This window comes from Carassius auratus, chromosome 25 (genome assembly GCF_003368295.1).
Source record: "Carassius auratus strain Wakin chromosome 25, ASM336829v1, whole genome shotgun sequence".
NCBI classification, from domain to species: domain Eukaryota; kingdom Metazoa; phylum Chordata; class Actinopteri; order Cypriniformes; family Cyprinidae; genus Carassius; species Carassius auratus.
Genome location: NC_039267.1, coordinates 22,560,938 through 22,575,287, shown reverse-complemented (window position 1 = coordinate 22,575,287; position 14,350 = coordinate 22,560,938). Strand labels below are relative to the sequence as shown.

Sequence of the window (14,350 nt, the reverse complement as noted above, 5' to 3'; positions counted from 1 at the left end):
TGTACATAAAAAGGAAATAGTTAGGGAACAAATCAACAATATGCTTACAAGAGACATTATTCAACCATCTTATTCTCTTTGGGCATCTCCTATTGTACTAGTTCCTAAAAAAGGTGGAGGCCAAAGGTTTTGTGTTGATTATCGACAATTAAATGCGGTGAGTGAAAGTGATGCATTCCCTCTTCCTACTGTGGGTGAAATCCTGCAGTCCCTTGCTGGAGCCAGTGTGTTTAGTAACCTTGATCTTAACAGCGGGTATTGGCAAGTGGCAATGGACCCAAACAGTATGGCTAATACTGCTTTTGTGTCCCCTTTTGGGTTGTATGAATTCAAAGTGTTACCTTTTGGTTTAAAGAATGCTCTAGCCACCTTTCAAAGGCTCATGAATAGGGTGTTGGCTCACTGTTTAGGACAGTGTTGTTTAGTTTATCTAGATGACATAGTCATTTATTCATCAAATTTCAGTCAGCATATACAGGATCTCCAAAAGTTTTTAAGTATTTGCAAGAGGCAGGACTAACCCTTAAACTTCAGAAATGTCATTTCTGTTTAACAGAAATTTAGTTTCTTGGCCATGTGGTGACCACCGAATTCAATTCAATTCAAATCAAGTTTATTTGTATAGCGCTTTTTACAATACAAATCGTTACAAAGCAATTTTATAGAAAATTATGTTTCTACTATATTTAGTAAAGACGTAGTCAGCTAGACGATGAACATTATTAATATTATTAATTAATAATTATTATATGATGCAGTCACACATGTAGCTAAAAATTGTTAGTTCTGTTTGTTGATTCAGGGTTAGCATCATCTGAGGTCCTCCGAGGGTCATCATCATCTCTTCTCAGGTGTTCTGGATCCAGAATGGAGCTTGTGTAAATCCTAGTTACCACGAGATGTGAATCCCGTGGCGAAACATAAAAACAAAATAGAGACATAATTAGCATAGCTGCTGATCCAACAAAGTAAAATTTGTTTAACCCAAGCTAATGAATAAAAATGCACCTTTGATCAGATGCAACTACACTCACAAATAAAAGATGCATTATTCGAATGCTTGGCGAAAGAGATGTGTTTTTAATCTAGATTTAAACAGAGAGAGTGTGTCTGAACCCCGAACATTATCAGGAAGGCTATTTCAGAGTTTGGGAGCCAAGTGTGAGAAAGCTCTACCTCCTTTAGTCGACTTTGCTATCCTAGGAACGACCAAAAGTCCAGCGTTTTGTGACCTTAGGGTGCGTGATGGGTTGTAACGTGGTAGAAGGCTAGTTAGGTACGCAGGAGCTAAACCATTTAGGGCCTTATAGGTAAGTAATGATAATTTGTAACTGATACGGAACTTAATAGGTAGCCAGTGCAGAGACTGTAAAATTGGGGTAATATGATCATATTTTCTTGACCTCATAAGGACTCTAGCTGCTGCATTTTGGACGACCTGTAGCTTGTTTATTGAAGAAGCAGGACAACCACCTAGAAGTGCATTACAATAGTCCAGTCTAGAGGTCATGAATGCATGAACTAGCTTTTCTGCATCAGAAACAGATAACATGTTTCGTAGCTTGGCAATGTTTCTAAGATGGAAGAATGCAGTTTTTGTAACATTGGAAATATGATTTTCAAAAGACAAATTGCTGTCTAATATAACACCCAGATTTCTGACTGTAGAGGACGTAACAGTACAGTAATTCAGTAATTTAGTGGGTACAGGATCTAATAAACATGTTGTTGGTTTAGATACAGTGATAAGTTTATTTAGCTCTTCCTGTCCTATGGTTGTAAAGCGCTGCAGTTTATCTTTGGGTGCGATGGATGAAACTGAAGTGTTAGATGCTGTAGAATCTACATTCACTATTGTATTTCTAATGTTATCTATTTTATCAATGAAGAAATTCATAAAGTCATTACTATTTAACGTTGGTGGAATATTTGAATCAGGTGGCGTCTGGTAATTTGTTAACTTAGCCACTGTGCTAAATAAAAACCTTGGATTGTTTTGGTTATTTTCAATGAGTTTGTGTATATGCTCTGCCCTAGCAGTTTTTAGAGCCTGTCTATAGTTGGACAAACTGTTTTTCCATGCAATCCTAAAAACTTCTAAGTTAGTTTTTCTCCATTTGCGTTCAAGACTACGAGTTACTTTCTTGAGAGAGTGAGTATTACTGTTATACCATGGTACAGTACGTTTTTCTCTAACCTTTTTCAATTTGATCGGGGCAACAGCTTCTAATGTATTAGAGAAAATATTGCTCATGTTGCCAGTCATTTCGTCTAGTTCATGTGTATTTTTGGGTACAAATAGCAGTTGAGATCGATCAGGCAGGTTATTTGCGAATCTTTCTTTGGTGGCTGGAACAATAGTTCTGCCCAGACGGTATCGCTGCAACATATAGTTAATATCAGTTATACGCAGCATGCACGATACGAGGAAATGGTCTGTAATATCATCACTTTGAGGTACAATATCTATAGCAGTAAGATCAATTCCATGCGATATAATTAAATCTAGTGTATGATTAAAACGATGAGTGGGCCCGGTGACATTTTGCTTGACTCCAAAGGAGTTTATTAGGTCAGTAAACGCAAGTCCTAATGCATCATTTGCATTATCAACATGATTATTAAAATCTCCCATGATTAGCGCCTTATCAACTGTAACTAGAAGGTCTGAGAGGAAATCTGCAAATTCTTTTAGGAATTCTGTATACGGCCCTGGTGGTCTATACACAGTAGCCAGAGCAAGAGATACATTAGATTTATTTTGCGTGTCTGACAGAGTAACATTTAGCAGAAGTATTTCAAAAGAGTTAAACCTGTATCCTGTTTTCTGGGTAACATTGAGAATATCACTATATATTGTTGCAACACCCCCGCCACGACCAGTCTGACGGGGCTCATGCTTATAACAGTAGTTTGGTGGAGTAGACTCATTTAGACCAAAATAATCATTTGGTTTAAGCCAGGTTTCAGTCAAGCAGAGTAAATCAAAACTATTATCTGTGATCATTTCATTTACAATAACTGCTTTTGGTGTGAGTGATCTAATATTTATGAGCCCAAACTTTAAAAATTGTTTTTGTTCATTTACTTTACATTTTTCTGGTTTAATTACGATAAGATTTTTTTCTAGATCCTACATTATATTTATATTTATATTTTGACCTCACTATTCGGGGAACAGACACAGTCTTAATAGTTTTTACAGCGCAAGTACTTTTAGCATTTAAGCGGGTGGAACAAAACTCATCATAATGGTTATTTGAGAATTGTCTTACTAGTCACATGGAGCGAAGTGTCCTGGAGATGTTGTCAGAGAGAAGCTCCGCTCCGACTCGACTGGGGTGTAATCCATCAGCGCGAAACAGCCTAGGACGCTCCCAGAAAAGATTCCAGTTATTAACAAATAGCAGTTTCTGTTCTTTACACCATGACAACAACCATTCATTTAAAGCAAAAAGTCTACTGAACCTTTCGTGTCCTCGTCGATACGTGGGCAGTGGTCCTGACACGACGATCGTCGCCGCGGGCGTCGTGCTGCGAACCGTCTCGATCAGGCTCCTGAAGTCCCTCTTCAGCATCTCCGTCTGCCGCAGCGTGGTGTCGTTAACCCCGGCATGAAGCACGACCGCTCTGGGGCTCTCGTCGTCCTTCAGAATCGCGGGTATCTGCGCAGAAACATCGAGAACACGAGCACCAGGCAAACAATGAGTGTGCACTTTACCTTCTGCTAACGTAGCACTTACGTGTCGGACAATGGAGTCTCCGATGATCACAGCGTCGCGTCCTGTCTCGCGGAGGGGAGCGAAGCGGTTCTGGATGGAGATCTCGGGACCCAGCTCGCGTCCTCCGCTGTGGATGCACCCAGGGTCTGTGTTGTCCCGGCGTCGCAGTGAAGGACATCTGGGAAGATCGCGTCCTGGGTGCACCGGGCCTGCGCAGAGAAACACACGGAGTAGACGTGGTGGGACTGTTAACAGCACGCTGTATACTTACCCCGGACTTGTGAGCGTCAGCCCGGGATGATTCCAGCGTGGCTCTCCGCTCTCTCAGCTGGGCCTGCCTCTGTTCCAGGTCGCGAATCTGCTTCCCCACGGCCTCGAGCTCGAGCTGCACAGAGTGGAGACATTCATCCACCATTAAAGCAAGTAACAGTGAGTACAGCAGTGGTAATGTGTGAGAATAGAGTATTAGCAATGTAAGCGCAGTTAGCAGTAACCACGCTTGCTGATGCTAACTGGCTAAAAGCTAATAGCGGACCCGGGAGATCAAAATAAAACTAGTAATAGCGAGGCACTCTGATTATTTTTGTTGTAGAATCCAATAGAGGATATATTCACACGTTATATAAACGGAAACAATGATGTATAAAATTGATTTTTAAGTTAAAATAGTCAATGAAAAGAATATAGTGATGGAGCTCAAACGCAGTACAGCCGTCAACAACAAACAGGAAGTGACGTCTCTGACGTACTCATAAGCAATCCCCAGATAGTCTGGTCTTGCAGTTTCCTCTCTCTGATGAGGATATTTGGACCACACAGCAGCAAGATGGGGAGGTATATAAGAGTAACCGTGGTTAAATGATGTAACGCGTAATTTGAGGCGGGTTTGTCGGCTTGCAGAGCGTAAGTGGCTGAAAGATAAGTTGCAGATATCTTATGATATTCTTAGAGAATCTCTATCAAATTACTAAGATGGGGAGGTATATAAGAGTAACCGTGGTTAAATGATGTAACGCGTAATTTGAGGCGGGTTTGTCGGCTTGCAGAGCGTAAGTGGCTGAAAGATAAATTGCAGATATCTTATGATATTCTTAGAGAATCTCTATCAAATTATCAAAACGCTGTTAGAGCCGCTAGATCTTCATATTTTTCGCGAATTATATCACATAATGCAAATAATCCAAAGGTACTATTTTCAACTATAGATAAAGTATTGAGTCCTTCTATCAACTATTTTCCTTTCCCGTCTAAGGATCTGTGTGATAGTTTTTTAAAATATTTTATTGATAAGGTTGTTCTTATTCGGTCGAATATTGTGCCTGTAGGCAATGTTGTAGCTGATATAATTAATCCTTCTCGTTGTTTAAGTAAATTTGCATCTATTACATTAGTTGAGTTGGAAAAGATAATAATGCATTTAAAGCCGACTACCTCATTTTATGACGTTCTCCCGTCGCGATTGTTTAAAGAGGTTGTAGACACTATTGGACCTAATATACTTCTGATTATCAATAGTAGTTTATATCAGGGAATTGTACCTTCAGGGTTTAAGCATGCTGTTATTGAGCCGGTATTAAAAAAACATAACTTGGATTCACATGAGTTAAAAAATTTCAGACCTATTTCAAAATTGCCTTTTATGAATAAGATTTTAGAGAAAGTTGTCCATAATCAACTTACAGATTTCTTGATTGTAAATAACATAATGGATATTTTTCAGTCTGGATTTAGGACCAAACATAGCACAGAATCAGCACTATTGAAGGTTACAAATTATATTTTGTTAAGTATTGACTCCGGGAAAAGTGTTGCTTTAATGATGCTAGATTTAAGTGCAGCCTTTGATACTTTAGATCACGCAGTTTTAATAGACCGCCTTAGAGATTATGTAGGGATCAATGGTGTAGCCCTTAAGTGGTTTTCCTCGTATTTGCATGACAGGACATGCTCTGTTAAAATTGGAAATTATGTCTCTGCATCTGCTGCTATTTCTTGGGGGGTTCCTCAGGGATTAATCCTTGGTCCGACTCTGTTTTCTCTGTATATGTTACCCCTGGGGTCTATTTTTAAGCAGCATAATATTAACTATCACCTCTATGCTGATGATTTACAATTGTACCTTCCTTTGGAGTGTGATGGTTGTGCATCTTTTACTAATTTTTATAAGTGCTTGACTGAGGTAAAGGGATGGCTAGCTAATAATTTTTTACAATTAAATGAGGATAAGACTGAGTTTATTATGTTTGGGAACAAGGAGTTTGGGAATGCTCCGGCTGGAAATAATAGACTACTGTCCAACAATATGCAAAGTTATGTAAAGAACCTTGGAGTTTTTCTCGATTCGGAATTACGCTTTGACCGTCAAGTTAACAGCGTTGTGAAATCATCTTTCTTTCATTTAAGAAAATTGTCTAAACTGAAACCAATTCTTTCGTACAAGGACTTGGAGATTGTTGTGCATGCCTTTGTTTCAACCCGGCTGGATTATTGTAATTCTCTTTATCTGGGCATAAGTGAATCACTGGTTACTCGTCTTCAGTGTGTCCAGAATGCTGCAGTGAGATTTTTAACAAATACCAGAAAAAGGGATCACATAACACCTTTATTGATATCCCTTCACTGGCTACCTGTTAGATACAGAATACAATATAAGGTGTTGATGTTTGTTTTTAAAGCACTACATGATCAAGCTCCTGAGTACATAAAAGACATGTTAATCCCTTATCAGTCTCAACGTCACCTTCGCTCTTCTCGGAATATGCTCCTAACCATCCCACGGTCTCGCTTGAGGCGTAGTGGAGACCGCGCGTTTTCTGTGGCGGCTCCTGCACTTTGGAATGTGTTGCCTCTATCCTTAAAAACCTCATCAGGCATGGATATTTTTAAAAAGGGATTGAAGACTTATTTATTTAATCAAGCCTTTGGCGTTTGATTAGGTCTGAGAACTGTGAGTGATTTATGGTTTGATTTTCTTGTGTCTTGTTTTTAATGTAACTTATTGTTGGTATGTATTTTAGAGTTAGTGATCAGCCTACTTATGGACAGCACTTTGGTCCATTCTAATTGTTTTGAAAGTGCTTTATAAATAAAAGTTGAGTTGAGTTGAGTTGAGTAAAATTAATAATATACAGAGGCCTGATGATTCTGGATTTGTCATTTTAGAGGACAAGGTTTATCGGAAGGTGACTCATCCTTCCCAGGGAATACATTTTCAAGTGTATGTCTCACAGATTTTTCGCCAGCATATCATTCCAACCCGTTAAGTGGGCATTTTGGTCATTATAAGACACAAAAAAAGGTTAATGGAAGTTGCCTTTTGGCCAAACATGTGGAGAGATGTTTCAGAATTTGTAAATAATTGTGTCAGTTGTCCACAATGTAAACCAGTGTCGTAAACCAGCTGGCATGTTACAGCAGACTGAAGCACATGAGAATTGGGAAGCACATGGGAATTGCTCAGCGTGGATCTTATGGGACCATTGGCACGTAGTACGCAAGGTAACTGTTACGATCGGGAACCCAGGGAAACACAGGAGATGAGAGATGCAAAAGCAGTGTGAGTTTAATGGGTAATCCAAATTCAGAATCCAACAAGCAGAGGGTCACCCGAACACAAGAACAGACCAAAAAACACAGAGACCAGGAGGGAGGTGGAGAGGTGGAGGACCAGGGGGAGGGACGAAGGGCCAGGTCCATAGAGGGAAACAGAGAGAAAAAAAAAACTAAAACAAAACAACAAAACACAAGTCCAGGAGGGAACAGAAAGTTCAGTGGCCCAGGGCCAAACTGACAGGGCAGGAATCCAGAGTGGAGCAAGGTGGAATTGGAGCCATGGGGTTAAGACAGAAGCCCACCAGGGCGGCGCAGAAGACCACCACAGCCGTGCGGTCAAGGACACAAGAGAGCAAGTCTGGTTAGGCAAGTCTGAAAATGAGAACATGAACAACTTAAGGGTGGCCTCCGTGGCCATGATAGGATCAGTCGAGCGCTCATAGAGTTCGGCTGAGATGTTAGGAAACAGTGTGTCAATAATGTAAAATGATAGTTAAAAGCAGTTCATCATTGAATTCAGTGATGTCATCTCTATTCAGTTTAAATAGTCTCTGTGCACTTATTTGTGATCAAGTCAACGATATCACTGTAGATGAAGTGAACAACAACTAAGCAAGCCAGAGGCGACAGATCTTCACAGGGGATCTGTATCTGGGCTCTAGTTGTCCTGGTCTCCGCTGTCTTTCAGGGATGTAGAGGTCCTTTCTAGGTGCTGATCCACCATCTGGTCTGGATACGTACTGGATCCGGGCGACTGCAGTGACCCTCTGATCTGGATACAGACTGGATCTGGTGGCCACGGTGACCTCGGAATAAGAGAGAAACAGACAAATATTAGCGTAGATGCCATTCTTCTAATGATGTAGAAAGTACGGTGTTATGTGAAGTGTTTCCGGTTCCGGTTTACCTAATTAATGCAGCCTAAAAATCCTTTAACGGATTTGGATATTAAAAGCATATTAGTATGTTATGTGTAAGCCAGGTTAAAGAGATGGGTCTTTAATCTAGATTTAAACTGCAAGAGTGTGTCTGCCTCCCGAACAATGTTAGGTAGGTTATTCCAGAGTTTAGGCGCCAAATAGGAAAAGGATCTGCCGCCCGCAGTTGATTTTGATATTCTAGGTATTATCAAATTGCCTGAGTTTTGAGAACGTAGCGGACGTAGAGGAGTATAATGTAAAGTGGATATCAATATCGTTGATTTGGTTTCAAATGATTTCACAGATACTATTTAAACTGATCTGAACTGAATGATGACATCACTCAATTTAATGATGAACTGCCTTTACCTGTCATTTTGCACTGTTACTGTTTTCCTAATTTAATGTTGTTTAGTTTATTTGACACACTCTGTTTTGTTTAAAGTAATATATAAAAGGCACTTGAGTTAAAACTCAAACAAAGTTGTTAATTACTCAGAATGTGTATTGTGTTGCATGCATACTACAGCAAATAACTCCATATCTAACCATTTGATGGTGTAAGACACTATGAAAGACTGAGTGTGATTATGTCCTGTGGCTTTCAAGGTCTCTCAGTTGCAGGAAATCACTGATTGCGGTGCAGGAAGTGTTTCCTATCCGAGTGAGAGTTTGAGGACACAAGGAGATGTTTCACAGACTCCGAACAATAGGATTATGTAAGCAGCAATCTATTTGATTTCATGGGATTGGCTACTTCAGAATACACGATAGCCATTAAACATCATGCACTGCATCTAACGACCTGACAAACATAAGAATGTCACAGTTGTGTCTTCACATGCTGTGGGCGCAGGCAGAAGGTCACGCTCCATCTCTTCCTCCTGTTCTGGGTGTAGCTTCCTCCATCACAGACATGTTGTTACAGCTAGACACTTCAAATCTGCTTCTGCCTCCTCACAGAGCTCACACGCTTCTTATGCTTTGCTCAGTGGGTCATGATTAACAATCCTGTCGACCAGTCACATCTGAGAATCTGTTCACAGGCTTTCTTGTAGGGTGGTGAATCTTTGTGCAAACAGCCAAATCGGTTCGATTTATGATTCATAGGGTTTTGGTTCATATTCAAGAATGTTTTTTGCAAATTCAGAATGCTTCGATTAAAGATGATTCATAATTGAATTTGATCAAACCATCATTTCCCTCTGATTTTTGGATCAGGGAAAGATCCTCACTCACAAGGAGGATCACTAGCACTTTCTTCAGGAAAGTTAACTCTCACACTCTCTGGTGTGACTATTTATTCCCATGATCCTTTAGTCAGAATAAAACATTTATTTGTTCAAAGTGGAGTCCAGTTATGTTTAGTTAGGTTGACGCATTTGATCTCTGAATTGATAGTGCATGCTGATCCCTTGCTGACAAATTCAGCTCTTATTTTACTGTGTGTAGCAATAATAATCATTCATAGTCACAGGAAGAAGGAGGCGGGAACCGGGGAACATTCAAATGAAACTTTAATTACAAAATAAACACAAAACAGCGTGACAACCCCTCGTGGACTAATGCTGCGCACAAACAAAACCAAAACACAAAATAAAACCCAGGCCTGGTCCTCTCTGATCCTTGTCACCTCTTCTTTCCTTCCGGAGCTCCTCCTTGGGACTCAAGACCGGTGAGTGCTGCAGGTGTCGCTCATTTCCAACTACTCCACTGTCCTCGACCCGTTCTCACGGCTCTCTGCCCAGCCTCACTCGTCACACTGGGTTTATTTAAAATGATTTCCAGGACTGCAAATCATTTATCCTGCATTCCATTATTATAACTCGTGTTTTCTGAGAAATATCTGTGTATCTGATGGGGCTTTCTCAGATTTGGACTAAAGCATCCACAGGCAGCCTCTCAGGTGTGGATAAGGCATGATTTGGTCAGCTAAGAAAAACATAGTAATGATGCTCAAAACTCAGGTAGATCAACATTTGTGTGAAGAGCCTCACTGGTGATTTGAGGTGCAGCTGCTCAGAGGAAGAGACCAGGCCAGGATCTCACTCCATCAGAGGTTTGAGAGTCCTACTGAAATCATCTGTACGTTTCAGGTTTGATGAGCCACTCCTCCCACTGTTTAATGCGTTTAATGGAGGTGATGTGTCTGTGACCCCGATCTGGTGCAGCTTTATCTTCCTCAGGCCAGTGTTTGCTTGTTTCTTTGTCTGTGTCTTTTTGTTGGCTGGTCCATAATGGATTGAACTGGTCAGCGCCAGTATCCTCGTGGTTAGTGTGTGGATCTACTGTGCTGCTGTTCTCACGTTGATTCCTTCGAGGTTCTTTGACAACCCCACTCCCTCTCTCCTTCCAGTGCTTTTCTCTCATCTCTTTCTACTGTCCTAGCTATAAAAAAACATTAAAAACTAAAATAATAATAATAATAATTGGTTGAATTGATAAGTGTTCATGACAATCATCTAGGAAGATTTGTTAGTTTTATGTTCACAACAGCCCTTAACTGTTTCTTATTTGAGTTTCCCTGCCACCGTGTGTGTGTGTGTGAGAGAGAGAGAGAGAGAGAGGATGTGCACGCTCTCAGATATTTCTCTCCTCTGTACTCTTCCAGCAGTTCTGGGAAGAGTATTCACTGAATTTTGTCAGACTAGCCTGTGCTAAAGCTTTATTTTTTGTCACACATTGATGTATCAACAGTTAGTTCATAAAATATAAATTATTTATTCCTAATAAATAAGAAAAAATAGTCTGTATGGCTAAATTCTCATTACCACAACAGAAGTTCAACTGTAGCAATAAGTGAGAACTGTGTTGTGGAGGATGAGGAGCCTTAGCATATTATGCTAAAAATAGAGAAGACATGAGGTCTAAGCACATTTATTCTAATTGTGTCAAAGAATATTTTTATAGAAACTTTTGATGCAAACATCAAAACAATGAAGCCCTTGATCTGCTAAAGGAAAGAGTTCAAATATTTGTATTTATAAATTACAGCATAGGTTACCCCCTGCTGAATTGTAATGAACTTCCTTTATCTTGTGTAGAGTTTCAAACACGCTCAGCAGAATATCAACCACAAATCACAGGAATACCAGTCATTTCAAGAAACACTGAGGCCTGTATCTGTGTTCTGAGACGGATCGCTCGCCTCACACGACTGAATAGAAGGAAGTGACTTTTCCTTCCCCTGAACCAGAGCTTCCTCCTGAGCGCTCGAACTCTCATTCCAGCTCAGAGACACTCACAAAGCAGAAGCATGGGAACGCTGCTTCTCATCCTCATAACCCTGGAGCGCTTTTCTGCACTGAGTGAGTATTTATATTAGCATTGTTCACTGGCTTTGCTGTCTTTGTTGAATTGATGGTTAGTGACAATCTGAGTTACATTAATTGTTACTGAGCTATGTAGTACATGGATCAAATGTGTGTTCATCACCATTTACAGTACCTGTAATTAATGACATTATTATTAATAACAGCATTTCATTCTTTTTTGTTATGTATAGTGACATTCATATTTCTTTCTTTTGGATATTTTCATATTCATTATCTAGTGCTCATTACTAAGCCATTTACATAATGCAGAGTAAAGAAGCTTCCTTTATACAGTGATTATAAAACAGATTTCACTGATTAATATGAATAGCTAACACTAATTGTCATTTGCAACAGAAAGTAAAAAGGCATGTTAATGTGGGAGAGCCTCAAGATGAAGACTTTGTCTTCTCCTGCTGTGAAACAGATCCCGTTCATCTGTAACAACGTTCATTTCTAATGTTAATATGCTGAAAACTGCAGAAACAATGAGTTCCAGCTCAGGTCCTGTGAAATTATCATCACAAAAGACTCTCACCTCAGACTTTCTTTATCATAAAGTGGCTAATGTCTCGCTTCTAAATGAAGAAACTTCAATTACACATTATTTTAATGTGTCCTTGTTACAGTGTAATTAGACATTTAAGTACTGAGTCATATTAATACGCTACATGTACTTGCTAACTATATGGTTAGTTAGGATTAGGGTTCGTCTTAGGGTTATTGCTATTATAATAGTAATTACAGTCAAACCAAAAATTATTCAGACATCAAATATAATTTTTTATATTTTTGTATTAGTGGGTGCAGGACACTATAGTTAATTAATGTAAGTGAGGATAGCAAAATAATAGAAACTGTGACAAATTATACCCAAAACCCAGTAAAATCTAGGATCAAAAATGATGCAGACATTTTGACCTGACAAAGTTTTGCTTAATAGTTTTTCTTTAATTGCCTATGTGATCTTTTCACACCGCTGAACTAAATGAAGCATTGCTTGGTAATAGGTTGCGATAAATTGGCATTATCTAATTGTGTTCTTAAATTTAACAGCTAGCTATTAAGTCTACTTCATTACATACCTTTCTATCAAAGTTATCTGACATTGTCAAGATGAATCTGTTCTGGCACAGTTTAACTCAGCTCCTGTCATATTATGTAACCATTTTCTAAACTATAAACTGTGATAGTATAAGAAATGTTACGGTGTACAGGTATGATTACTACCCAACTATCTGCACAAGTCCATGAGAACGTGTGCCAGTCCCACCGTGTTGTTCTTCAGAGATGCTGTCTGTAATCTCTGGTCTGTGTGCTGTTATCAGATGACTAGCACTAAACACGCGCTTCTCTCCGTTAGGTGGTTTTCTGGTGGCACACGCTGGCACAGGCTTGTGTCTGAGCACACACGGGAGTGTGGTGGTCCTGAGGAAGTGTGACGAGACCAGCCCGTCTCAGCAGTGGGTCTGGACCAGCGGCAGCAGACTCGAACACACGCTCGTGTCCAGATGTCTGTGGGCCGATCAGAGCAGTGGCATCCCACTTCACGCTCGCCTGGTCAAGCTCAGCGCCTGCCACACTGCCCCGGCCTGGACCTGCTACGACCAGCGGGGGGTCTTTGGACTGGCAGAGACACCCATGTTCCTGAAGAAGCAGGGCGAGCGGGTCGTTGTCCGCTTTGGGCAGAGGTACTCTAACTGGTCCATGATAACAGTGGACTCTGAGGGGAGACAGGTGTCCACCTCTCTGTGTCCATCCACAGGTGAGCACTCATAAATCTGCTCACACCTGTCTTCACAATTAACATTTGAGTTGATTCAATTGCTATTGGCATGCTACAGTGTATACAATACAGTAAAGTTACATTAGACTATTATACTGTGGGTTATCTGTCATGATTTTAAAAAAAAAAAACTAGTAGAAAAACATCAACTTTCTCTGTCAACTTTTTTTAGTGTAATTTAACTACATATTTTTTTCTTAGTTACTACATTTATTGGTAACAAGGTGTCCTTGTGACACTTTACATGTACTTAATAATATAATAACAATGAATTATGCATAATTACATGCAAGTAACCCTAAACCAAACCATATTATAAGTACATGTTGTCAATTAATATGACTCAGTACTATATAATTACACTCCAACAAAGACACCTTTAAATTAAGTATTACCCATTTATTTTATAATTAAATTGTACAATTCTGTTACATGTAACTAGTTACTCCCCGACACTGACAGTAAGTAACATAGTAATGTCTGAGAGTTTTAACCTTCTGTTCTCCTGGTGACAGAAGTAGAATCACTTAGGACACAGGCCTTTCATACATTCTACAGTTTCCATCCTTTGGCTCCTTGTTTCAATATGCCTGACCTTATCATCAATGCCTGGGAATACATTAGTGACAAGACTACTGGACAGTCATTTCTCTTGACTTGAGGTTCCTTCATAGAACTATATCTCCTTCCTTGATGTTAGGCCAGTTGGTATCCAGAGAAAAAAAGAGGAACAACCGAACTCTCAAGATCCTTTCATGAATGTATTTATATCTGTCATGCTGGACTGGCATGAGGTGGGTCTCGAACCCGGGTCTCCCAGTCAGGTTTCATCACTCCAGCACAGGTTCAAAGAGTGTATAGATGTTCCTGTGGCTGAGTGGTAGAGCATTTCATTAGCAGTGCAAAAGGCTGTGAGTTCAATTCCCAAGGAACACACATACTGGTAAAAAAAAATGTATAGCCTGAATGCTCTGTATGTAAGTTGCTTTGAAAAAAAGTGTCTACTAAATGTAAATTGATGCTCTGTTCTTTTCACTTCTAATATATACAAAAACT

General features: G+C 39.8%; 1 protein-coding gene across 1 annotated transcript in view; it reads left to right on the top strand.

Annotated features, from left to right (window-relative positions):
• The first annotated feature begins 11,307 nt into the window (after positions 1-11,307).
• The window catches only part of LOC113043659 (receptor-type tyrosine-protein phosphatase beta-like), a 38,630-nt gene continuing 35,587 nt past the window's right edge, over positions 11,308-14,350 (top strand). The window contains exons 1-2 of the mRNA XM_026203168.1: positions 11,308-11,502; positions 12,872-13,273. Of these exons, the coding sequence (XP_026058953.1) occupies positions 11,451-11,502; positions 12,872-13,273 (454 nt within the window). The 5' untranslated portion in view covers positions 11,308-11,450. The remainder of the gene's footprint in view (positions 11,503-12,871; positions 13,274-14,350) is intronic.